The 27,963-nt window shown below is 38.8% G+C and overlaps 1 protein-coding gene across 1 annotated transcript; it reads left to right on the top strand.

Moving 5' to 3' along the window:
* Positions 1 to 399: 399 nt before the first annotated feature.
* On the top strand, positions 400 to 23,938 carry PODN (podocan). Its single transcript, XM_088153725.1, has 11 exons — positions 400 to 755; positions 2,133 to 2,224; positions 4,337 to 4,605; positions 5,340 to 5,433; positions 6,712 to 6,776; positions 11,007 to 11,116; positions 13,145 to 13,301; positions 14,248 to 14,363; positions 17,508 to 18,165; positions 20,808 to 20,956; positions 21,397 to 23,938. Exons 3-11 carry the CDS (start codon positions 4,342 to 4,344, stop codon positions 21,551 to 21,553), a joined length of 1,770 nt encoding a protein of 589 aa, XP_088009851.1. The 5' UTR covers positions 400 to 755; positions 2,133 to 2,224; positions 4,337 to 4,341; the 3' UTR covers positions 21,554 to 23,938.
* Positions 23,939 to 27,963: the final 4,025 nt, after the last annotated feature.

Here is a 27,963-nt window from a genome sequence, read left to right as displayed (position 1 = left end):
TCTCCCCTGAAAAACGAGGTGAATAAGATAGCAGGCATTTGTGGTCATATCCCACATAAATGTGAAATATGTGGGCCTGCCATTGAGGAGAATATCAAGTGGACTGAAAACCCCAAGCAATGAGAAAAGATGAGGGAAACAAAGAAGATCTTCCTCTGTTTAAATTCAGGAAGCATGAGGCCATCTATAAAGTAATTGGTGGTGGTGGGAATCAAACTTGGCATTTGGGAATCAAAAATATTCAGGTGGCAGAGCTATTAGGAAAAGGCAGTGCTTTAAGAATTATTTCCTTTGCTTTTTAGGCTGCCTAGAATAAATTGGCTGCTCTGTCTCTCACTTTCCTTGTTACTCCCACAGCCTCTGCTGATAAAAATGACTGGGAGTGCCCAAGCCAGTTAATTCATATCACAACTATGAATTTCTCCCATATTTTCTCCTCCATTACATTCTTCAACCCTGTTTACTTACATCTTCCCATATGGTGACTTTGGAAAATTCCTCCCTGCATAGAAAAGGACAGGAAATTCTCTTTGGGAGAGAAGTTGATTTTTTTTTCTTTCTTTCTCTCTCTCTCTCTCCCCCCTCCCTTACTAGTTCTGCTGATCACATCTGGAAAGCCTCTGACTCGGGAAAGGGGGAAAGTGTTCGGCACTCGGCGTGCATAATTGATATGGCATGAGCAAACGGAGCCTTTGGTGGGGGGGACAAGAGAGACACTTTTTCCAGACACTTCCATCACTGTCCACAAAGTCGAGGTGAGTTTATTTCTGCACTTTAACTTTGTAGTTGCCTGGTAGTTGGAGATGGTAAACAGTGGCTTTGACTTTGCTGCAGCTCTTTGGAAAGTCATGGACACACAAATCTGCATAACCTGATAATGCTGAGCAAGTAATACAGGAAACAATAAGAGGCATAGCAGAGGCCTGAAGGCACCAGAGTCATTGACTGTTTATTTTCTGTGCATGTCTAATTGCTTCCCCTCTCCTTCAGGAGATAGGTTTCAAACAATTCCTTACATATCCAAGCACTACTAGAGACATAATTCCTACCCACCATGAGTTCCTGAAACAAGGAATATAAGACTTGATTGGCAGAAGTTCTGTTTTAGACTCTGAAACAACTTCAAGAAGGTTGTACCCATTAAACTACTCTAGGAACTTTATACTGTGCTTGGTCGAGTGTCACAGGATCTTAGCCAACCTTTGGTGAGGTCTTGGCAGAGGCTTGAAGTGAGGACAAGCTTTGAATGAGGCACTTTATATAAACTGAGGTTTTCAAAAAGCAAAACACCTCAGGATTTTCTTTGAACTAAAAAATTAATTGGAATAACTTGCCTAGTTTTATTACCTTCTTTGTGAAACCTAGCAGATGTTCCTTTATCCCAAGCATGTCCCAAGGGTATCAAAGCTGCTGTTGCTTCAAAGGAGGGAAAGATTGATGCCAAAAGCATGAGTATCTTGTTCCTTGCTAGCAGAGCCTGAAGTAGTGCTTTTAAAAAAGTTGCTTTTATTTTCTTATTTCTTAAAAAATCTAGGTAATCCATCATCTGACTTTTCATTTCAACATTGCATCCATTTATATTTGTGTGTGTGTGTGTGTGTGTATGATGTATATACATATGTATACATTCTGTATATTGGATCTATATAGGTTTATTGTATGTATAGGATATATGCATGTTTTTGTGTTTGCATGTGTGTGTGTCTGTACATGTGTGTGTGTACATGTGTGTGTGTGTATGTATGTATCTGAGAGACAGAAAGTGATCAAAGAAAAAGATGCACACTCAGCACCCTTGAAGATATATAATGTGCCAGAAATTTCATTGATAGTGGAAGTCATTTAAGGTTTGATGATTGAAATTGGAGTGTGGACAACAAATAGCTTGGACCAGTTTCTGAGGCTGAAGTCAGAATTAAATCCTATGGAGGTCTCTGGAAAAACTCACTGATGTGGGACATAAACTTAAATATCAAAAGGCTTGCGTGGTTTTGGGCAATGATATTCTGTTTGAAACAAAATATTACATGCTTATGAACTTCAGCACTTGCTCATTCGCGAACATGCCCTGGGAACAATTATTTTTTGACATTTATTTTTCTGCCATGACGTGGCCTTTATCTTGTCTCCAGCTCCTGAGGGAAACTTCAGTCATCCTTAGCTAGACGAGTGTTGAAGTAATATTTTCTCCTTCATACTGATTTCATTCGAGGGAAACCTCAAGGTGTGTACAATTTGTTAAATCTTTGTCAGTTATTACTTTGCAGGGAAGACAGGGGACTGCAATGATTGAAAACAGAGGCAAAAGAGGCGGGATAGGGATTGGCAAGGGGCAGAGCAAATTTCATGGTGGATTAGTTTTTTGCCTACTCAAGGAGGGGTGGGAAGTACTTCAACTCCTCAGAGGAGTGAGGACCTAAGACTGCCAAAGATCACCCATTGGCTGGCTTTCAAAACAGTAATTATATGTCCTATTTTGCTTTTGAAAAGTTGTCACTCCTTCATTCTATTCTACATCTTAGCTATCATATTCTGAAAAATTAAACACTGAAAAACTGTCAAAGTTAAAGAAGCGGTATGGTGGAAAACACCCCCAAAGAACTTACCAAAAAAAAATGGAGAGGATCCAAACAATTGTTTTATTGAATACAAGAAGTTGTCAGACCCTAAACCTTGCAGGAGAAAAAGTTGCCATATAAGGTTACTGTGAGTAATTACATAGGCTACATGCCTACGGTATACATGAGATGGATAGTAATAGAGACAGTGATATAGGTTATTGCTTGGTAACAAAGATGAGACAACAATTTTCTGATGACCCCTTAAATACTTCCTCACAGATCAAAGAATGAGGCCCTGCACCTCTCAGTCATGTTTAGTTATACAATTAGAAACTTAAGTGGTATCTTAATATGAGATAACTTTATTAATGAATATCTATCCAGAGACCATCTATAGTACATTGCTATGCATCTAAGTATATTTGATTAAACTGAGTCTATAGTACATCTGTTTCCAAATAAAATAATTCAAGTGGCAAATGGCATACTTAATAACATCTTCCACACTGGGAAGGAGTGAAAAGGCTGTGGGTAACCACATCTGGAACTAAAGCAGTTGTCCTAGAGAGCAGCTGTTCCAGTTACTTAGAATATAATAAGTGAACAGTGGGTTGTGCACGTGGTGGACATCATGTTGTGGGCACTCTGGTTGCCAAAGGTGGTAATGGTTGAATGCTTGCTCACCTGGAAAATGGCTGCCATGAACTAGATTGGCTAGTTACAAAGTAAAAAGGATGAGGGCATGGAGTTGGACAGGCACCGGGAAGACCAAGTTCAAGTCCATCCTCAACCATCAAAATTAATTAGTGACTTTGGGCCAGTCACTCTCTCAGCCAACCCACCTCACAGGAGTGTTGTTGTGGGAAAAATGGGAGCAGCTCCTGAGTGAAAAGCAGGATATGTATGTAACAAATAAATGAAATAATATAAATAACATCGGTAGTAGTTAAGAAAAGTGTACACGGTAGGAAAGACTTAAGAAGATGAGAAATTTAGTTATGAACTGCTGTAGCTTTGTGCTGTAAGATTAAGAAAAAGTTCAATTTTTTCTCCCTTTACATAAATACTAAGATAACAAAGATCAGTCTTCTGTTACTATGCTTAATTTTAGAAGTAGGATTTTGAGGCTCATGGACATATTTGGAAAGTTTAGGTCATGTTGTGAACACTGTCATACAATGGCTGCTATCTTGGCCATTATTAATCACAAAACACCATGTATCAGTTGACGTCCTAGCCACATTGCTCCACGGGCCCAGAATCAGTCTGTCATTTTTTTCAGGGCTGACAGGCACACTTCCAAGCAAGCATTGGGATGCAGCAACACACCGTGACATTTGAAGGATGCCTCTGGAGATGTATGCAGCCCAGATGCATTATTATAAATAAAAGCTGATTCTTCATTTTGTAGCATGCCACCTTTCTATTTTTTAAAAATTAATCTAAAAAAATAAATCAACACTGCAGGAATAGGAGCCCAATGAGCATAAAGGAGCTCTACAAAGGCAAATTTGTGCCCACAGGCACACACCATGCTGCCTGGTCTTGTCCTATTGTGAAAAGTAGACATATTTGGAAAGTTTAGGTTTGATTTGCAGATTTTTGGAGTCATCTTATACAACACTTGATTGGTCATGCCTGATGGTAAATTAGGTTTACCCACTTGTTTTTCAACTTCTGTATTAAAATGTTTTGCCTTTATAGAAGACAGTGCCTACTCGTTAAAAACAGCTAGCAACAATCTCCAACACACTGTAATGTTTCCTTGATTTCAGTGGAAATGTTCCTGAAGTTCCTATTCCTGTTTCCCGTGCTGTGGCTATTGGTGTTTAACTTCAGCAGGATTCAAGGCCAGAACAACGAAGACAGCAACGAGTTCCCAGAAAATTCCCCTGAGCTACTCAGTCAGCAACATAATTCCTTGGCTCCAGATTGTCCTAAAAAATGCACTTGCAACTCGGAAGGGATTGTGGATTGTGGTGGATTTTCACTGAAAGAATTTCCCATGGATGTCCCAGAAATGACAAGCCACCTTTCCTTACAGGTATAGGAACACTAAACAAGGACTGACAACTTTTTGATGACCCAAGACCCCTTGCCCTCTAGTCACCTGTAATATTTGTTCACTGCAAAGCTTGTAACCAGATTATCAAAACTGAAGAATGGGAAAGGCATTACAAGTAGACCTCGTTTAGCGACCACAATTGGGACTGGCAACTTGGTTGTTAAGCGAAGCAGTCGCTAAGTGAAGCCACAACTGTGCTCACTAACGAGGACTCCCTGTAATTGAAGTATATGCACCTGGCAAAGTGCGCCGTGGACTAAAACACTTGTACTTACTGTACTATCTGCACAAAAAGCTGTGGTGGAAGAGCAGCTGCCCAATCCTGGGGAAAATCTCAGAGTTAGGGAATTGCAGATGGGTGCTATGTTTTCACCCCCACATGCTCCAAAACATCTTTTTGCCTTCATATCCAAAGTGCTGCAAATCACTAAGAATAACAACAATAACAACAATATTTTTAATGGTCATACCCAAGCTTTTGAGTGGATTCAGAGGAATTCTTTCAGTCCTGGCCCTATTTTGATTTCTTAACCTATTGCAGCCACAGCCAAAAGTGAACAGGTGACTAGACAGTGTCACCCTCTAAGCCCATTCAAGAGAGGTCTCCTTGCCATTCAAGTGATCTTGTTGTTTCAAAAGAAAACCTGTGCAAGTTAACTATGGATCAAATACTTTTAGCTAATATCTTTAATCCATCCTTTCTCTTCTTCCAGAACAACCAGATAGAAAAAATAATTCCAGAAGAGCTTGCACGTCTCCATAAACTAGAAACACTGAATTTACAAAACAACAGACTGACATCCAAAGGTAAGCTGAAAAAATCCAAAATAGCTTCAAAGTAAACATAATAACCAACAAAGACAAGATTACAGCAAAAAATGGCCATATGTCATATTCTGGCCCAGTATATTAAGTATACTTCAGCCATCAACTTCTCTATTTTTTTTTTTCTGGCAAATGATTATGTTCCTGAGGAGCTTCACTGTGATGTGAACTATCAGTTTGATGGATGCACTTCCTAAACATGGAGGGTCTATTTGTGTATCACCCCCCCCCCCAAAAAAAAGGTTAAAAGAAAAAAAAAAATTCCTGGTACAAAATTTGCAAGAGTCATTTCTGTATAGATGCAAAATTGGAAGAAAATGTTATGCTTTAAATAACAAATATGTCATCAGCATGGGGAAGATAGTGTCTATCTGATCTTTCAGTCTACTGCCCTGATGTACCTAACTGTGGGGCAGGTAACTTCAAGAACTCCTCTTAAGGATCTTTATCTTTAATCTAGCCTTTAAATGGATGATGATCCTCTGTTACTGTTCTGATTGAGCCCTTTGGATATACAGGTAGTCCTCACTTACTGACCACAATAGAGACTGGCAACTCTGTCACTAAGCAGTGAGGTCATTAATGTGACATCATGTGATCATACCAACTTACTCCATCAGTTCTGGCTGCAGTCATTAAGCGAATCACCATGGGTCATTAAGCGCAATGTCACATGACTGCAGCTTGTGACTTCCTGCTAGCTTCCCCATTGACTTTGCATGCCAGAAGCCAGCTATGAAGTTCACAAATGGCAATCACGTGGCTGCGGGTGCTACGACCGTTGTAAAAGCGTGCCAGTTGTCATGTGCCCCAATTGTGATCACGTGACTGTGGGGACACTGCAACGACCACAACTTTGAGGACCAGTCATAAGTCTCTATTTTCAGTGGTGTCGTAAGTTCAAACAGTCACTGACCGAGTGGTCGGTAAGCAAAGACTACTTGTATTGGACTATGGTTCCCATTATCTCAACCAGAATGTCAATAGTTCTACACAACTCACCATTATCAACTGAAGCAGGGATTTGCTGTTCAAAGAAGTCAATGTACCAGGAGTATCTATTTGGATGATCCCAAACTATGTAATCAAAATCACTTTTATTTTTTTTATGTGAATCTGATATTTCTGATAGTTTCCAAATAACACCAGCAACAGCCAGCATTATCGCAAAGATAGAAATCTTTCAGGAGATAAAAGTTCTAGTGGTTACTATCAACTGAGATACTGATTGTCAAAATACTGTATCCATATTCTTTGAAGGACTTCCAGAGAATACATTTGACCAGCTGGAGAATCTGAATTACCTGTACCTTGCAAATAACGAGGTAAGCAAATGTTTCAAGAACTGCTACTTCTCCCACGGAGCACTGTCTAACTTTGTTTCTAATTGGAAACCACTCTTAGACTTTTTGCTTGATACTCAAACAAATCCAACTTTGATTTTGGGATTTGCTGATTGATGTTATCCTTATAGAAATATCTTGTACAAATTATATGTATTGCCCAAATAGATTGATTTTAGGAATCTTATTGAATACTAGATTAAAAACTGTTTTTTACTATGTAAACGTTTAGATGTTAGAGTAAGAGGCAAATATATACTGCATCTTTACCTGTACCAAGGAAAGTTGGAAGCTACTCTTTCTTTCTTATGCCCCCCTCCTTCCCCCCTTTTTTCTTTTTTTTTCCCTTTCTTTTTCTTGATTTTTCTGTATTTTAACTTTTTTTGAAAACATAATAAAATTTATTATAATAATAATAATAAAAAAAGAACTGCTACTTCTCCCAACTTGGTGTCCTGCAGATATGTAGGCTTTGTGACTCCCATTTCTCCCAGTCACAATAAAAGGCACTAAGCTGGAGCATAATCCCTTGACTAGTACAACGTGGTGGGTTTGAAGTTTTGGGAATTGGGTGAAACTACTAGTTAGATTAGAGCTAAGCAATAGTAGAGCAGCTCCACAAATGCTATGAAAATTACTACTACTATTAAGAGATTTAAGAGGTTATATAATATACATTTGCTCTTTGGAAGGATAAAAAAAACAAACCTGAACAGAGCAACACATTTTTATATATTATCAGATAAAAATTGTATGTACCTTTCCACATAGAAACTGTATCGGTTGCAGATTTTGCTTTAAACAGTTCTCTAAACTCATGAGGATATGATAAGAGGCAAATATTTTCTTTTCCCTACTAAGGTCTTTCCTTTTTTCTTTAAATTTACTGTATGTGACATTAAGAGGAAATTTACTATTATCTTTTAGAAGGAAAGCCATTGTATTTAATATTGTTCCTCTTCTATTGGAGGATCTTCATGAATTTATTATATATAAAAATGTATTAGAACATTAAGAAAATTAGAGAATGGGTTTCTAATGAGAAAAGTCCATCAAATAAGATTCAAATATTGAAATCTTAGGTATTTAAACTGTGGATTCAAATAATCATCCAACCATTGTTGCAGTTTTGGAAAAAAAATTGTGTGTCACGGAGCTTCTTGACCACAAAATATTCCTTTAGTTTGATAGCTGTTCAGCCTCTGCTCAAAGCATCCAGTGAAAGGGAGCCACCTGTCTCCCTGGGTAATTTCGAGAGGGAGGAGAAAATGGCTGCCTTATCTGAAATGTACGGGAAATGAAATTACACAAAGACTGATGTCTGAATCATATGATTTGATCTTAGATCAGCGTATGGCTAGCGTATAACCAGTCTCCATCATAATGCAGGTATGAAACCACAAATATCAAATCGCAGTTACTGCAGCAAAACAAGCACCACAGTGAGAGCTTTGGGCTTAATATCTGGTTATTCTGTTTCTAATATTCTGTAATTTTCTATCATTAGCACTAAGTTCTTATCTTATCGGTTGACCAATAAAAAATACATTAAATATTTTCTTGCTTCCTTGCTAGCTAATTTCCTGCCAGTCTCTGTTAGAGTTCTGCATTTGCGCTATTGGCCAAACCTCCCTATTCAAACACAAGGATTTATTTTATTTATTTATTAATGTTATTTAATTGGTTTATTTAGCTGGCCTACTCAGTACATAATTCAGTGATAAGGGAAGGGGACCATCTTAATGCTGGAGTTCAGCTATGAAAGTCTGCACAACTCTTTGGAAACCCCACTGCTCCACAGTATTTGCTATACTGTATTATATAAAGAGAAATTTCAGCAACTCGGTTTTTTCAAACAATGTGCGCTGTTATTGGTGAGGTGCTGTACCAAATTGCTTATCCCATAACATTATGTTCTTTCCTTCATTTACAGCAATTTTCCATGTAACAGTTTTGGCAGTGAAGAGGGCTCCATAAAAGAGAAACCCAAGCCAGGCTGTGACTAATATTCCAGAACTTTTCTGTCCAAATTTTCTATGAGATAGAATAGCCATCATTGGCCTTTCCTGGTGCTGCTGTAGCTGCAAAAGAAAACTGCATCTAAATAATAAAAGCAAACTTGTTTAAAAGAGGTTTCAATGAAATGTCAGAGATACACAAAAAATAGGCCTAAAAACTGAAATATATTTTCCAGCATAGAGACTTTAGCTGAAATTCATCTTCAGCAGAAGGGCAGGGATAGGACGGAGTTATTGGCTTCCCCAGTGAATTATTAGATATAAAACTACAGAGATTTAATAAGCTGCATTTAGGTGGAATAATAAAATAAAAACATTTAAATTACATTTAAAAACCTACATCAGGAATTTCAGACATACCCAAGAAAAAGTAGCATTGAATGAATGCTTTGAGTGAATAAGGATATTTACAAGTAGAATAACATGAATAACTTGGATGAAAATGTAGAAGGGATCTCTCAGTCCATATGACTCAAAATTGTAGTGTCCCCCCTCCCCACCTTGTTGCCTTTTCTTGAGAAAATGTTGAGACCAGAACTGGACACAGAACACAAAGTGGAATCTCCCCCTAGCTTTAACTGATATATATTATATATTTATTCAAGCAGAGGATGAACAGCCATCTGTCAAGAATAGTAAATACAGTGGAACCTCGGGTTACGAACGCTTCTGTTAACGAACTTTTCAGGTTACGAGCAGCTCCGGCCACAAAATTTTGCTTCGGTTTGCGAACTCTGCCTCGGGGTACGAACAGGATACGCAGCCATTTTCCCTCCCGTGACACGGTCTGCGGCCATTTTTCTGCCCCTGTCACGTGGTCCGCAGCCATTTTCCGCCCCTGACACGTGGTCCGTGGCCATTTTTCCACCCCTGACACGTGGTCCGCGGCCATTTTCCACCCCTGACACGTGGTCCGCGGCCATTTTTCCGCCCCTGACACGTGGTCGTAGGGAGGGGGACTCTCCCTCCAAGCAATAGCCGCCTCCCTGTCCTCCACGCCAGAACAGATTAACGGTAATTACATTGAACCTTATGGGGAAATTTGCTTCGGGTTGCGACCAATTCGGGTTGCGGCCAGAGTCACAGAACGAATTAAGTTCATAAACCGAGGTTCCACTGTATTTTAATTTGGATTCCGAAACTGAACCTTGAACTTAATGGCCTAAATGGCTTGAGTTGGTCTCATTGGCCTTTCTCTGACTGACGTGGAGCCAGCAGCAAAATGTTGCTTGGTGAAATTCTCCAGATTAGCGTTCTGAGCCCTAGTGTAGCTTATGCTCACTGAGCATGCTCAGTTCTCACTGGACTGTCCTGTTCCCATTTCCTAATTTTATTTCCATCAATGAACACAGTCCCTCAATCTGCAGTGATTGTTGGATGCATATTTGAAGTTAATTAAATAATATTTCCCCATGAAATACTTTGCAGATGTTTAAAACCAACAAGTTAAAATCAACAAGTTCTACACTTAGGGATTTTGCAACGAAACCATATTAGAAGAATACACATTTCTTTTCTTTTTCAAAACAAATCTTAGTAAGCAAAATAATACCAGAAGCCCGTTCTCTATATGTAATACATTGGTTTCATTATTGGTGCCCCCCCCCCATCCAATGTTCAGTGCACAACTGGCTCAAAATAAATGTTAAATAGTGATCATAGTTTTCCCATTACATCCCCACAGGGTTACAACAGAGTCAGAAGTACCTCAGTGGTTCTCAAAGGTAGCCTGAGAAGCAGCCTTCTGCAAAAAATTATGGCCTATTTATATTGCATTCTGCTGGGGATTGTGGAATTAATGGTTTAGGAGGATTTGGTCCTCAGCTCTTGGTTTGCCTGGGACTTGCCCAAGAAAGGAGACTGAACTATTTCTGGAAGGACATACAAACAGCGCCAGATATATTTGCTCTCTCAGTCTGTCCTTCCCATATACCCGTTGAGCCCAATAACCCTGTCTTTCCAAGTATATTGATGTGAAAGCTTAACTGCTTTCTACACTGGTATTTATTGGTATTAGGGAGGAAGGCAGAAGCAACTTACTATGAAGCAATTTTATGGTATCTGCCATAATACCTTTCCTCGCTGGAACAAATAGCCATTTAATATTCTGAAGTAAACCCAAGGGTAAGTGTGTTTGAAGCCTTTATGTCTCTGACAATGATTTCCTTCTCTGGCCTTTTCTCTTTTTTTCCAGCTCACAGTGGCTCCAAAATTCCTTCCACGGACTTTGATCAGTGTGGATTTTGCTGCCAATAATCTCACTAAAATTTATGATCTCACGTTTGGACAAAAACCAAACCTGAGGTAAAGAAAGAGGCTTTGAGGAACAGGAAGGAGGTTTAATGCGCCCTGTTTCTGCAGCAGATGGATCATCATCAGCAACAGCAGCAGCAGCAGCATGTAAAGCCATACAATGAATGTTTGTAAGAAGAGAATTGTTTCATGGGGAAGAGATCCAAACAAACAAATTCATGTTGGCATCTTTACTGGATGTTGCTCGCTTGCATGCAGATCGCAACTGCACTAGAAAATCTCTCAGAAAACATGCCTGTTAGTTAAAAATTCACTAGTTCTGAGATTTATTGTGCACATGGGATGCTATTTTTTCTCTTAGCTTCTTTCTCAAAGGAGGTATGTCAACAGCAAGAATAAGGTAGCTCAAATAAGAAAGGCGACATAGTTACATGCACTCTGTTTCTCTGGGTAGTGAGAAGTTCCAGGAACACATAGTAATCATTCATGTTGGATTCCCTTAGGGAAGAGGGTTTAGAGATATGCTGCAATATTTGTTTGTTATACAAATATGCCAATAAAGGCTAGATGGAAGAATAAACTAAAATCAGGGGTCAGAAACTTTTCAGGCTTTTCAGGCTTTCAAACCATGATGTTGGCCCTATAAATAAATATATAAAATATTATAAAAAGTTAGAAGGGCTGACATCTTGCAAGATGTCCTGCAAGAACACAGAAATCTTGCAAATTTAATTACATTTGTTTTCACAATTATTTTGTTTAAGCTTTGGAGTTAATGGATGACACAGTACCGACCTTTGGCTTAAATGCTTCAATGGTTTCCACATCATATATCCAGGAAGGCTACAGTGTTCAAAAATGTCTGTAGTTGAATAGAATCTAAAAACTCAGCCCTCCCTCTCTCCACATCTCTAAATGTACGAAATTCTCTAGCCCAAGTTAGAATAGAAATCTCTCCATCTTGGCATTGCTTACTTTCACTGGCCATGGCTCATTAAGGAGTCTTGCCTTCTGTTGCCAGAAGATGCTGTGATTGAACCTGGGATTTCTGCAGGTCTGCCACGGAGCTTGCCCTTTGTGTCAAACTGCCCCAAATCAAACTGCAGTCTTCTGTCATTTTCACAGACAAGCATCTGGATTATCACATATTTCACTGGGAAGGCTGAGACCTAACCTCTTCTCTGATTGTTTTACTATTCAGAGAATAGTTTTGTGTCAATAAAGAATTTGTTATTTAATCCCTGTGGTAACATTTGATTCCCATGCACTTGGCCCATTCACCCTTTTTTTATCCAATTGCAAGGCTCAAAACACAGATGATGCCCTGGTGAAAACAACATAGAAATATAATTCCCTAATATATTGCTGAGATTAATTTCAGATTGGACGATTTTTCAAGGGAAATATTTCTCCATTTGTGATGGGCTTGAGACTGTCCTCATGGCTGATCCCTGTCCTGCACTGTTGGCCTCTTCCTAGTCACTGTCTGGCTTTCCTCCATGAGATAAAGGTTTATGGGTGACAAACCCAAATAGATTTTATGAATTTGGATGGTGTTGGAGTAAGAGGAAAATGCTATTTCAACACCAGTACGGTTAAGGACAACATCAGGCTGTCTTCTCATTCCTGGGTGGAGATGCAATGAAGGCAATTATCATGGGGAAAACAGAGAGGAAAATGGTTGTCAGGGCATGTTGGTCCCAGAGTTAGGGGCAAGTAGGAAAAGGCCCTTAGGCTAGAGCTAGAAAAAGAAAAGCAAAGGGCAACTGAGCTGATTTGAGAGCAACTTCCCTATGAAGGAACATTGCAATAATTGGAGTACTTTAGCTTTAAAATAGGCAAGTGGGAGCATGATAGAGATAGACAGAATTATATCTGCTGGGAAGAGAGTAGATAGCTGCTGACATTAGACTGAGTAGTTGATATATATTTCTGACATAACTAGATTGAGTAGCTGACTTAAAAGAGTGCTCATTTTCAGAAAACTTTATGAGATAGCAATCAAGCAGTACAACATTGATTCCCAGCCCTCTCTCTCTGTCTCCCCACCCCACTGTCTCCACTGTTTTCTTCTGTTAGGTCAGTCTACCTTCACAACAATAAGCTTGATGATGCCGGATTACCAGAAAGCATGTTCAATGGTTCTGACAATGTGGAGGTCTTGATCATGTCCAGCAACTTCTTAAAATATGTTCCAAAGAATCTTCCACGAGCATTGTATAAGCTACATCTTAAGGTAGGATATCAGTTCCATGGCATGTCAGAACCTCAGCCTTTATAAAGCTGATTCTTTTGGATTCTTAGCCCTTGAATACATCTATTGTCTAGCTATTGCATTTATGGATCATACTGTCTGCTCAAGAGTTCATAACATTACAATCCATAAAACAATTAAAAAAGAAACCCACCTGATAGAGTCTTTAAAAAGCAATGGCATCACCAAAGTTGCATTTTAGGCAGCAGCCAGACTATACCAGCATACTGCCAAACAAATCTCGGGACGTGAGTCAGACTATTGTCAGTTTTGCTGCTTAAGAAGTTCTTCATCATCCATGCTTTTGGTTTAGCAGGCTGCTGTAGATGTTAAATAAGTGTTACATAGTTTTAATGGTTTGTTGTTTTCGTAAGTTGGTAATGTTGTATTTTGAGGTTTGGAGTTTTGTATTTTTATGTGCTTGTACAGCTTGCAGATTTTTGGAGGAAAAGTGTCCTAACAATTAATAAAATAATAATATTTACTATGAAAATACAGTAAGGGAAGCAGCCCAGCAGAGTTCCTGTGGAATGTTCAGGGGTGTCCACAGGGAGGTCAAAAAATCAAAATGGCAGCCACAACCATGTGATTGAAGCCTCACCCTTTTTAATGCACATAAAAAGAGATGGGCATTTGATCACATGGTTGTGCTGCCATCTTGACTTTTTTGATTCCCTTCTTGCACATACCCTTGGGAATGATACAGTATAAGCATTAGAACAGAAAAAGGCTTGCAGGGGATTCTGGAGACTGTCTTCTTATGTTCACTGGAGGTCACCAGGGTGGGGAACATTGCCTTCAGGTCATATCTGGCCTTTTCTCTGGCTTCTTCCTTTCACTGCAACCACCCTAGAATATCCCTCTTATACTTTGAGGACTGAAGCTTCAGTGAAGAGACTCACACTCTGCTCCCTGTGTTTCTGGACAGAATAACAAATTGGAGAAGATTCCTGCAGGAGCTTTCAGTGAGCTGTCAGAACTTCGAGAGATATATTTGCAGAACAATAAATTAACCAATGAGGGGATGGACAATGAAACCTTCTGGTGAGTTTATTAGTCTTTAATGGATGCACATTTAGTGTATAATAGCAGTGGGTTGCTTTACATGGTTGTATTTCCCTGTGATCTTATAATAAAAATGGTAATCCTGTGGCAAAGGTTCCTGCTCCATTTACAAATGGTACCATCTGATAAATACTTACTTGGGAATAAATCCAGTGTGACTTACTTCCACAAGAAAATGTTTCTGATTAAAGCCTTATGTCCAAATGCACTTCTACTTGTTTAACAACCTATCAGTACTTTAAGAGTAACATTATCTTAACACAGACAATTCCAGTTTTATACAATGTAATGCTCCCCAAATTTACTAGAGATGAGCATGCTTCCTCTTGCTTCCTCTTGAAACCAAGCAGTTTATTTCTGAAAAAATAAAGAAGCCATATAGTACATATTCTGAGCAAGTCCAAAAATGGAAAATACCCACTCCTCAGTTCCTAATGCATTCTCCCCACTTCCTGTCCCTCCAAACTTCTAGCATCAGTTCCTGATTTCATGGCTTTGATAGAAAGTTCTAGGAACCTTTTATTATGATACATGAGAGAGAAGGAACACAGTTTCACAATGTCCCCTTTAAGTCTAATCATATACACCTAAACAAATATATTAATATTGTATCTTGTGATGGATCTTTAAGCTGCTTTAGGACCCAAGGTTTAGACCTAAGCATTAATGCAACAAGATAATAAAATAAATACTTATATACAGTGGTGTGCTGAAGCCGGCTTGTACGAGCTTGCAAGAACCATTTGTTACAATTTCTGGAATTTGCAAATTGGTTGAAAGCAGAGCTGAGCCACTATGCCTGGCTCACCAATCAACTATTACATTGCTAACGGTGCAGCACAGCATGGCATCAGCAATAGGGCCAGCAGAGCTGGTTCTTAAATATTTATCAGCATGCCACAGGTATCCCTAGTTATACAGTAACTGGGGATAGACAGGAAATCAGATCCACCCAGAAATGGATTCTATTGTGGAACTGTGGTCCAGAGAGCGGGGAGATCCATTCACCGCTTCCTGAGTGCAGAAACAGGTGATGTCATTCTCCTTCAACTTCCTGGCCCACTGCAAATGCACCCCATGCTTGTGTTTTCTAGCTTCGATTCAAAAGTGCTGTTTTCCAACCCAAGCTGTCTTAAGCCCTTCAGAGTGGATGGCCTTCAGGAGTTTGTGCTGTTCTAGTAGCAGCCCCAACTCCAATGGGCTACTGTGCCTGGCTCATCTCTCCCCTCCAGTGGCTGGTCACTGCCCTGAGAGCCATTTTGCCCTGTTTATTATGTTCTGTGTTCCTCTGCAGATGGTTTTTAAAAAAAGAATAATATTACAATTGATCCAATGATGGTCCATTAAATCAATGAATTATCCTCAACCCTAGAAACTCATGCTCCGTTCAACTGTTATGCCCCCAGCAGACAACCTGTCAGTTTATGCCCCAGCTGAGTGAAGCATGCTCCCCTTGCTTTCCCACCCCCTGTCCACAGCACAATACTGCAAACTTTCCCTTCTCTTCCCTTAAAAAAATCCTTAAAGTTGCAAGTAGGAACTATGCAATTTTGTTTCTATGAAACTAAGCTTCAGTTCTTCGTTCCTACAGTTTCCATGGACCTACAGTAGGAATGAAAGAACAACTAGTTTCCTATAGCATTGATTATTGCAGCTTTGGAGGGTACCCTAAGAAAAAAAAGAAAGGGTCTGCCAAAGGAGATAATATGGGAAGGTGGTGGTGGTGGTGAAGGCATCCCTGTGGACAAACATCTGGGGAAGCAAAGGAAAGGTCCAAGGACTAGTGAGGAGGGGACAGTCCCTAAAAGGAACAGGCAGGCGCTGCAGACCAGTCCACCCAGGAACCAGCCAGTGAGGCTTGCCTTCCCTGCACAGATGGAAAGAGCATGAAAGAGACAAACAACCAATTCGGTCTTGTAATGGCCATAATCCAAAGTGAGCACCAGCTGGCTCCACTGCCAACCCACTTCAATCCAGAGTGGAACTTCTGAAGTTGGCTTAGAAATACAGAAGAGCACCATGGAGACAAGCAGTTTAGGCTGCAGACAGAACTGGCCAATGTCTTTCACCTGTATTTTTCTCTTTCTGATTTTTTTCTTTCCTTCCTGCTCAAGAAGGGAATAAGAAATAGATGTCTGCTATTTGTTCACATATAGGGTTAGGAACTACCTTATCAAAGCGCTTGCTGGCTTGACTACAAAGCAGGGACCAAAGTTTAATTGTTCACTCAATAGAGTGTGGATTATGTGGCAATCCACCTTCTGCTCCCTCTTGCAACACCATTTCTTTAAACAAAGACCACACCGGTAACAATCAGGCCAGAATTTACCATCCACATCTAAGGCTACCTTGCCTTCTGCAAAAAACAAGATACTGTAGGAATTACCTGGAAAGCACCTGACCAAAACTTTCATGATTTTTGACTGGTCATGTTGAATTCCCCTGCACAGCACCTACTTCTACCTCTAATCTCTAGAAATCCCTATTTTGTAAAACCCACTTTGTTTTCAAGCAGTTGGCAAAGGGTAAAGGCCAGACGACACTGTAAAGTCTCAAGGACTTGAAGCATACTCAAGCATTAATGGTTTAGACATCCAAGTTTGTTTTCTTTTATTGTAAGACATTACTGGCTATTTCTGACTCCTTTTTGTCTGATCCTTTGATTAAGGCACTAAACTGTAAACGAGTTCATTTAGTCTTGAACAGCTTGGTTAAATACTTACCTCATTCTTAAGGAGATTAAAAGGGCAGCTCACAAAAGGAGACTTGTCTTCAAGAGTGTCTGCAGAGTGTGGTCAAAGATGTCAAGCTGACAGCCATGATAGTGTGACTGAAGCTCCGCCCAGGAATTCTGATCACATTGTCATGGCTGCCAGCTTGACCTTTTCGACCACACCCTGCTCGTGTTGCTTTAAAGGTGCAACCATCAGGTGCAGATTCTTGAACTGGGGTTTATTAATCATAAATTGTATAAGTAGCAGCAGTTTTTGTGTATATATGAAAAAAAGGTCTGACAGAGTTGCAGGTGTAGTTGCAGTGGTAAGGAACAGAGGCAAAGCCTATTCATTTCCCCTCTACTAACACTGTGTGTTTTGCTACACTGTGTCTTTTTTTTCCCCCAAGGAAACTCTCAAGCCTTGAGTACCTGGATTTGTCTAGCAATAATCTTTCCCAGATCCCACCTGGTTTGCCTCGAAACATTGTTCTTCTCCACTTAGAGAAGAATTCAATAAGATCAATTGGCAATGATGTCTTGACCCAAATCAAGAACCTGGAATATCTACTGCTTCACAATAACAAACTGAAGGCCCACGAGATCCATCCACTGGCTTTTCATGGTCTGAAGAAATTGCACACTGTTCATTTATATAACAACCTGCTGGAAAAAATCCCCAGCGGGCTGCCCAGACGAGTAAAAACTCTTATGATTCTCTACAACCAGATTTCAGAAATTGGCAGGGAGGATTTTGCTACCACTTATTTAATGGAGGAACTAAACCTGAGTTACAATAAGATCACTAGCTCAAAGATTCATCGGGAGTCTTTCCGTAAACTGAGGCTACTGAAGTCCTTGGATCTTTCTGGCAATAAACTCCGCACCATGCCTTATGGCTTCCCCAAGAATTTGCAAAGCCTGAAGTTAAAAATGAATTTGATCAGCTCCATTCCCAAGGGCACACTTTCTGGAATGTCAAAGCTACAGGAGCTGTATCTGAGCGCCAATAAATTGAAAATCAGTTTAATTCACAGTGGATCATGGAGAGATCTCACCAGTCTTAAGGTACAAACAGACAGAGATCTAGATCTAGAGATGCATATGAACAATGTCAAAAATAGTAGATAACTCTTTCATATAGACAGATCTATGGGAGAAAAATTAAGCTGCATATTCTGAGAAAACTACAGCAAGAATAGATACAAAATGAACGCATGATGCAAGTCCATGCAATATGAAAAAGTAAATATTATGTTAGCTCACCACCGAATCTGAAGCTCTGGGGGCAGTATGGACAGGAAAAAGGAGGGGAAATAAAGAAGCACCAAACGTATTGTGATGGGTGGAATATTAAGGAATCAAATACATTCCCATCCTCTAACCATGGAATAAACATGCCCTGCTATGCACTTCTAAAGTCCTCATGACCCTGCCTTTGACTCAACCCCAGTCTACAAAGCAGACAATGCAAATTTGACTTTACCTATTCCAGTTTTAAAATAATGATTCCCTCTAGCAAATTGTTGTGCCTGGCATGTAATGTTTGGGGGGACTCCCTTGGTTCACCTTTGGGAGTACTTTATCCCATCCTCCTCTTTGGGTATCCTGCCAGATCCCTCTCCCTCAGCCAAATCCATACCTAGAAGGGCTTTCTATCTGTTATCCACTAACACCAGAGGGGGAGAGGGTGAAAAGGTGGTTGTAGCACACAAGTCTACCACATCATCCTTTCCTGAGGCAAATTCCTCCATTGGGACTGATGGTTTAGGCAAAGTAGGTTACTTGATGTGGGAGGACCCTTTCTGGAAATATAAACAATAAGCCTGGAAAACAGTATCCAGTTCACATTGGAACTTTCTAGGGTCCATGTGTATAGAAGGGAAATTACTAGCCATATTACATAAATCTCTTGAGATTAAAAGGATGGGCAAAAAATTATGAATGCAAAGGAGGAGGAGGAGGAAGAGGAGGAGGAGGAGACAGTGATGGCAGCCCTAGATAAGATGTGTACAGTCCAAGAACTGGCCGTTTCTATGCACTTTAAATGCTATTCTTCCCCGAAGTTCAGTTTGTCCCTTGGAAATTGTGTGTGCTACTCCACTTTTCCAAAATTATGGAAGGGGACAGCATTTTGGAAGATTAGGTGAAACTAGAGAGCCTGTTCGATGTTGTAGTTAAAGCACCAGGCTAGAAACCAGGAGACCATGTGTTCAGTCCCACCTTAGGCATGAAGCCAGCTGGCTGACCTTGGACCAGTCCCTCTCTCTCAGCCCTAGGAAGGAGGCAATGGCAAACCATTTCTGAAAAACCTTGCCAAGAAAACTGCAGGGACTAGTCCAAGCAACTGCCAGGACTAACAACCAAAAACTCACTTGAAGGCACCAAACCCCCCACCCCACCCCAAAAAGGTGAAACCAAGTGTTTCTGCATGAAAGAAATGTAAAAACTGGTGGCAAAACTATTGATTAGAAAAAATGCAGCAGTTTTTTTAATTGCAACATACTTGTTTAATACAGAAACATCAGGCATTGTCTAATCCCACAAAAATATAGCTAAAAAGGATTTTTTGAAAAGGCCTTTTCAGGATTTTGAACCAATCTTTCAATTTTCTAGAAGTTGTATTAAAATGAAGCAAAGTCAGCCTTTTGAATCAATTTTTCAGTTTGCTATAAATGGTATTAAAAAGGAAGCAAAGTCAGCTTTGACATGCATTTTATGATGGTAACTGTGTTGTTAAACTGTGTACTAATAGTTCAGTTGAAAAGAACAAACACTGCTGTAGGCTTTTCAACTTTTTTTAAAAATCAAAGTGGTTATTTAATAGACACATACTTTATTATCAGCCTTGGAGGAAATAGGCTAAAAATAGCAAATAAATGAATACGGGTTTCAGTATTTTCCATGACCTTTCTTATTTTTTATTTTCCCCTTTGATTGCTTTTGTTTGCTTTAGCTGGGACTTAAGGCCAAAATGATCAACTGGCATACTGAAATGTATGAAATGTCAAAATGTAGTTGATTCCCAGTTCTATTTTCCCAAAACCAAAACCAAAATATTGAATAGTTTTTTATGAAAGCTGATTATCTTTTTAGTCTGCTGATTGTCTCATTCCAAAATAGTCATTTGAAGAATTAGCGTTGGCCAGCCTGAACTAAAGAAAAACAGAATCTTTTAATTAATACTTCAATTAATTCAATATTTATGAAAGATTCTTTTAAATAGTAGCATCTCTGAGGGACAGTGGCAGGGTACTTGTTTAAAATACAGAAGTTCCTAGTTTAACTTCTGTGATTTCAGTTAGGGCTGGGAAAGTCTACTATATTTGGGCTGCAAAATCTGGATGATCACTAGTTGGCAGGAAAGAGATATAGGAACTCAAACTCCTTGTTGCCATCTAGATGTTGCCTGGAGTTTTGCAGTTTCAGAAATAGCGCCTAAAACTTATTCGGAATGGGCAAACATTTTTTTCCTGTCCTGTATACTGGGCAGACCTGAAGGAAGTTGTGTGTGTGTGAGAGACAGATTGAGAGAGACCAGAGCCAAAAATATCCATTCTCTCCTTGATCTCTTTTTTCTTCCACTACTAACAATGGTTTTTTTTTTTTTGGTCTTCTGAAGATGCTTATAGCAATTTATCCTTTTCAAAGCATCAGAACGACTTTTGTTAGTTATTTAAATTAATATTCTCTTGTGGATCCTTTTCCAGATACTGGACATGGCTGCCAATCATCTGACTTCCATTCCATCTGGTTTACCAGAATCTCTTGAATATCTGTATCTTCAGAGCAACAAGATCAGCACTGTGCCAGAGGATGCTTTTGACTCCACCCCCAATATAAAGGGAATTTATCTCAGGTCTGTAGCCAGGAAAAAGACTCTCAGAAAAATATTAATGGCTTCACAAACGTAAAAAATATATTTTTCTTTATATATGAACTCTATACTTCAAGCATGTTTCATTATGTGTGCTAATTGCATATGGACAGGAAATTGTGCATCTGTTGTGCTTATGAATCCTTGTCAGGTATACAGACCTTTCTACCTTTATGCATACAGAAATCTCCTGAAATTGTAAGACATCGTGAATGAAGAAAGATAGGATAGGAGGAAATGAAATCGAAACACTGAAATGTGAGCAAAAAATGGAAATACAGACTAACCTCCTTTCTCCTTATAAAAGGCCATTCTGTGGTAAAGAATCCTCCTCTTAGTCTAGGATTTACCAGACAGGGAAGGACATTGTAATACAGTATTTGGAGGTAATTCTACTCATTTTCTTTCCTTTAAATTTCAAGGTTTAACAAGATTGCGTTCAGTGCTGTGAAAGAAAGCACCTTCCAAAGACTGAAGCATCTGCAAGTGCTGGACATTGAAGGAAACTTTGAATTCAGTGACCCTTTGAAAAATGAGGATCATTCAGATGAGGAAATGGAGGAAGAGGAAGAGGATTAATGGGAAGTGGAGTTAAAATGAAAACACATCTTTACTGACCCAAGCATATCACATGGTAGAAGATTAAGTTACATGCTTTTCTAAGGACACACCTAAATTATCTCATTTACTCAACCCACACTTTTGTGACAAAAACAAAGCTCTTTATGGCCCCATCCCATGAATGGCTAAGTTAGCAAATAAACATATAATTCACAAGTCTACAACATCATAATTGGTGACATCAAGTAATAAGGATAGTATATCTGCATTGGCACAGCAGTGTCACATCCGTCATGGCTTTCAAGCTACATCACACCACAGGTTGATTCTGCGCTGACCAGTTCTGGATTTTGTGGCTCAGATATATTGTATTTACTTGATAGGAAGACAAAATGTGTTTTGTTTTGTTTTTCTCATCCAATTAATTATCTGTATATTGGAAGGGAGAATGTCTTAGCATTGACTGAAAGTAAAGGAGATTCTCCTTTAAAAGCAGCAAACAGATGGGAAGTGAAAATATCTGTAACAGAGAAGTATCTACTCCACCCCACCCCATCCCACCCCTGTGCAACATATATTCTCCTCCATTCATACAGCAAAAATAATTCCTCACTCCTCTGAAAAAACTGGTGACATCACCATCTCATTACCTGAAGACCTCCTGTGGCCCACAAGATGGTTAGCAAGATGAATTTGTGGCCTCCCAGACTGAAAAATGCTGCCCCAGTCTAAAGGCCCATGAAAGTATCTACAACATTTTTAAAGAAGCATGTCAATGACTGAACTGCAGAAATGGGCAACCAATGGGCCTCCCTATACTGCTGAATTAAAATACTGTATCACTCACCATCTGCCATCTTAGTTAAGGCACTAGAAATTGAAGGTCACTACCATCTGGAGAGCCACACTGACCGTTCTTGCTTTAGTTGTAAAATGGTTAAATATGTGAGTTACTTTGGCTATGTGCATTTCAGAGTATTATTCACTCTGAGTCACTGGGTAGACCAGGCTTTATAAAATTTAAACAAATTACTAGCATGATCAGCTTTTAAGTGGCTGTCTCCTAGTTGCAACTTGAATTTGTTGTTTGGCTGATTGCATTTTGAATGGTAGCCACTGATATTATGGACTGGGATACAAATGAAATAAACGATTTCCTCCCTACAGATTTATAGCATTGCTGGAGTGACAAATCACTAATAAAATGCTCTAAGTCACCAGTGAACAAATGGTCAAATAAATTCTAGGGTGGGATAAAATGTAATGATTACATAAATACCATTTTGATTTCATATTCATCAGGAACTAATTCAGCAAAATGGAATGTCTCCTTGGATTGCCTATCTGTCTCAGTCTGTTTCTCCCTGACGGTCCATAAAGATACAAAGCACTTAACAGGAAACGCATCCCATGAAAGTATTCAGCCTTTCTGATCCTTTGCCAAGCTAAGCCAAGACAGTCTGCTAATATCAGGGCAGTGGGGTGACCCTCCTCAAGTCTTATTATTTCTATTTCATTTTTTTTGAAGTGCTTCTTGGGTCATCAGGGATTTTGTGAAAATTTACAAAAGCTGGCTTTTGTTTACTTAAAAAAAACAAACTCCCACCATTTTCACTTATTAATAAAAATTAGACTCTTTAGAGTTAAGGCCCCAATGCAAGGTTACTGGGTCAATGCATTTCATCGAACAGCTACACTGAATCATGGAAGGAGGGGAGCATCTCCTGTGGCTTCACTGTAAGTCCAGCGTGAGGCACCTCAGCCATCAAACAGCAGCCAGTTCAGCATTGTCGCATTGGACACCTGCTCAGTATGTATATATTTGGATTTTAAGAAAGGAATTCTATTATGGCTGGATCCCATTTTTTAATTTATCCCCTTTCCCAAAGCCAGAAATATGCCTCACCTGAAGACTTAAAATACCAATTTATTCTGTTTTGTGAAAATTAAAATATATGTTTGCTTTTGAGTGATTTGTCAGATTTATTTTGTATGTGCATGTGCAGGATCTTTGCTAATGACATATGAACCTGACATTCATCTAGTGTTAGATTTAACTTGATTTACTAAATTTAAACAGTATTTGTACCAGAATTTGGGCCAGGCATGGCTATTAATCACTATTTTTCTAGAAGCTGGCAAAGAATCCATATATGAGTAGAAGATTGGCCTGCTGCAAACCCTATAACCCCAGCTTTATGCCTTTTTTCCAGTTGTTTCCTGTTAGCTGATTGTTAATTGCTTTTCCCCCAAACATGAATTATAGTGGATCTGATCAGTGTTTATACAATGACTTTCTCTGGTCTGAACTCTCACTTTGCCACCTTCAGCCCTTAAAAGTCCCACTAAATATAGATATGCTTTCAACATTCTCTGCTAAAAATAAAAGCATATGAAAAGTTCCATCATTTCTTCTGGTTTTAAAATTGTGGTGGATATAAAATAGTTTTAAAGAGAGATGAAAGAAAGGTGAATGTGGCTTGACAGAAGCTTTGCTTTCCAGAGGATACAGTATTACAATAGGCCTATTTTTTTCCTGGGCAAACGGATGCTGCATTTTTTAAATACAGTATACAAATACCTTAATTCTGTTCACCATAGGGAAAAAAGTTAGATATCTCTATGCAACACAAGTCATAATTCCTTATTTTAAACCTAATCATATGTTTAATTTTTTTTTCTTGGAACTGAACTACAAAGAAGCCAGGAAGAAGATCACTTAGGAGCAGATGTCTTGTACATAAAAAATGTTGTCATTTTCAAACATGAGTTCACACTGCAAAACTTCAGCAATTAGAGTGGCCACTTATGCTTAACCAAAAAGGAAAAGAAGATGTAATGTGTTACTAAAAAAGAAAGCACAGATTTTTCTAAATTTTCATATGCTAATGCAAGATTATGGCACCCAGAGCTCCAGAGTGGCTTGTTATTTCAGAATCCTGCTTTTTTGTACTGCCGGTATTAAGCTTAATACAGTTCTTTAAAATAGCAGGGGGGGGGGAGACTTGGTCTAAAATCCTACATACACAGTACAAGGTTGCTTCCTCACTTTGGGTCATCCCCCACGTGTTAAGCATGTCTCGTTTCCAAACAGTTGCCTCTGCTGTGCTAATGTATAGCTTACTACAGAGGGAAAAATGTTATGTTTAAGGTCCTTCTTCTCTTTTCTTGTGGTTCTTGAGACTGGACTTTTGGCCTCATGAAACCTAGGATGCTACGAGGTAGGCTAGCTGGCCATTCTATCAGCAACACTTTGCCAGTCCTATTGGATTGTTTTTTCTTACCTGCAGACTTTCTGAAGCCACCTTACAGTAGTTCTCTGGCTACAGCTATGTGGAAATCCAGTTTTTACATTTGGCAGTTGTTCCTTTTAATCACTCATAACTTTACTTGAAGTTCCTGCTCTTTCTTTGGATAGCTTTTTATTAAGTTCCTCTTATTCCTGAACAACTTTTCACTGCGCACTCCTCTTATTAGGGGAATAGTTGTGCTTTTGCTGAGGCCTAGCAAAGAACCTGGCAGAAATGGAGCAGTTACAATCTAGGTTCTAACTATAGGTCAGTAGGGAAAACACCTGATAAATATCTATGCCAACCAAACTTGCCAAGAAATCTTGACATCACAGTGGCCATTTACATCCTTCCCATACTGGGCCTCTCCAAACAATTGCATTATTGCACAATACACATCCAGCTGTTATTCCACCAAGGACAGGAACTGGGAAGAGAAAGTAATTTAGACAGCTTTTACAAAAGCAAGAGCTTCTGTTATGGGGAAATCACATATTTTTAATATTTACTGTACATTGTAATAATTTGTTGGGACAGCTTGATATTTTCCAGCAGCAAAATGTCCTCTTGAAATCTTGTAAAATAATGGTGCCAAAGCAATATTTTTCAGAGAGCTGTTTTATCACTAATGCATTATTTAAAAGTTGCAATTCACTTTGCCAGATTTGTAACTACTAAGTTATATGCATCACATATTAAAATTACATCCAGTGGTAAGATTCCAGCCAACTATTTCTAAAAAACTGAAGTAGGCGTGGAGAGACAGACACAATTGTATAGGAATATTACAATTCAATAAAATAATTTGTCTCTGTTCAGTTGGCTTTATCCAAATCAAAACATCATCTAAAATAACCAGACTTTTGTATCAATCTTGCTTCTCCTCCATCAGGACCATACAGTGTGAAACAACCCAAAGATCGTCAGCACCTGCAATTGGATACTTAAGACCCAGAATGCATAATTCAATATTCCTATATCTGTTGTTATCAGGGAGTTCAAAAGTGATATTCTTACAGTGCCTCCTATGTAAAGCTTGGAATGGCGAATTTCCAGAATGTGTATATGCTGACAACGCTGCTCTGCTATTATTAGTAAAAAATAATCTATATATTACAAATGGATTAAAAGAAGTCTTCTAGGAATATGGCTTTTCTCCTGTTTTGTTTAAATGTTGGGGGGAAAACACTGTGATATCAGATGGAGAAATTGAATGTCCTCCATGGAAGCTAGTTTGAGTAAAGGTCTCTATTACTCTACTTTCTATGAGCAGAAAATGTCTTTTTTTTTCCCTAAGGCCCGTAAGAAGAAAAAAATGTTATTTTATTCAATTGTTGTGCGCCGCCCAGAGTCACTTTGTGTGAGATGGGTCGCTAAATAAATAAATAAATCCTGCTGATTTAGACCAAAAGCTTACCTAGTCCAGCTTTATCTTGCATTGATGGCCAACTAAATTACTAAAGGTCAAACAAGGCATGGTGACAATAGCACCTGCTTGCTCATTATATCTGGTGAATGGTATTCAATGTGTCTCAACTCTGCAATAATAAGAAGGATAATGGACAGTGATGAAAGCAGTAGAGGACATGATGCACTAGGCTAGTCTGCTGGTTTCCAGCAAGCAAAATTAATCAGATATGCTGGCTACAATTTGAGGAGTTGAACAAGGAAACAGAAATCAAAGTCTCCAAGATTAGCCGCATTTACCCTTCCCCAATTTTTCTTAATTTTGTAAAACTTACTTGTCCTAATAAAAATATTCTATGATTTTTTTCCCCACAGCCAGTGTGATTACTATGATTTTTATAAGAAAAAGGACACATTTATTTCACATATTCTTCAGTGGTCATCCTGATGTAAAATCTCCAGATGAATATATTTGATTATCAGGAAATGCATTCATATATGAAAATATTCCAGTTGTGCAAGATACCATTTCAGCTGCACAGAAGGGCTCCATTAAAGCTCCTTATGCACAAATTACAGTCTGGATGTTTAAAACCATTAAACAGATGGGTGGAAATGTTGTTTATCTGAATATTCACTTAATTTTTGAAGTGCTCTGTAAAAATGTTATGGTTCTTATAACATTATTGTTCAATATTACAGATGAACTTTTTTTAATAAGGACATTTCAAAACGTATTTATAAAATGCAGTTTTGAAATTTTAATAATTCACAGTATGTATCCCCTTTGGATCTATATGAAGTGAAAGACAATATCCAGTTATCTTGGTAAGAAGTTGTGTTGCTAAGATTAATTATTTTTCCAAGTTTTGGGCTAACAGAACTGAGCTTGGCCTTAATTATGAATGGATGCAATCTTTTTCTTGATTCTTGGGCAACTCTTTGCTATCAGTTTTACAAAAATGTAACATACTGCAGTTATTGACCTAGAGCACCTAATGATAACCTCACTTTATTAGGCAAATATTGTCCTGAGTCTTAATTCAAGCAATTCATCATAGCATACAATATGTTACTCTGTGTTACTCTGTGACTCCACTGGATATGAAAATATGACCAAAAAAAGACAGCTGATGCAGTGCTACTTAAAAACAACTTTAAAAAACATGATGGTTATTATTTCCTTGATCAACCTACTCACAGGAGTGTTTTAGTAAAATTGGAGGAGGGAAGGAGAACAATCAACACCTGAAGGAAAAGTGTGATGATGATGGAGGAGGATTTGGATTAATCTACAAATATAAATATTAGATGAGAGATGGTGACTGAACACCTGCAGAACTTCATCATTCAATTGCAATTTGAATGAGTCAGTCTTCTCTTAGTCTAGTATTCTAGTTCAGCTTTTGCCAGTCCTTTGCTCTTGAAATTTCAGAATATGTGTTAAAAAACATGTTCTAGCCAAAAATCTGGTCAAAAATTTTAGTTTAACTGCTAGACCAATTTTCAAATGGAAAAACAAAGAAAAATATACTGTTCTCCTGGATGTTTGAAAACTGGAATAGAACATGGTTTCACCTCCAAGTCAATGTTCTCAATTTTAAGAATAAAACCTTTGTATGTGTTTTCAAAGGACAAGGAAGAATGTAAGCAATAGCATAGTGTGAACTCTCAGGTATTGAGGAGTGGGATTTAGGACATAGTCTATGGGAATATCTCAAGTTGCACAGG

This window comes from Python bivittatus, unplaced genomic scaffold (genome assembly GCF_059951505.1).
Source record: "Python bivittatus isolate LINGU-HERP-01145 unplaced genomic scaffold, Pbiv_v1 ctg000700_np1212, whole genome shotgun sequence".
NCBI classification, from domain to species: domain Eukaryota; kingdom Metazoa; phylum Chordata; class Lepidosauria; order Squamata; family Pythonidae; genus Python; species Python bivittatus.
The sequence above is the reverse complement of the archived record's forward strand: the minus strand, read 5'-3'. Positions and strand labels throughout refer to the sequence as shown.

Excerpts from the sequence above, each read along its gene's own strand:
- PODN (XM_088153725.1), top strand. The coding sequence starts at position 4,342 with ATGTTCCTGAAGTTCCTATTCCTGTTTCCCGTGCTGTGGCTATTGGTG. Across the intron at positions 13,302-14,247 it reads TGTATAAGCTACATCTTAAG|AATAACAAATTGGAGAAGAT; the intron begins GTAGGATATCAG and ends GTTTCTGGACAG. Across the intron at positions 18,166-20,807 it reads GAGATCTCACCAGTCTTAAG|ATACTGGACATGGCTGCCAA; the intron begins GTACAAACAGAC and ends ATCCTTTTCCAG.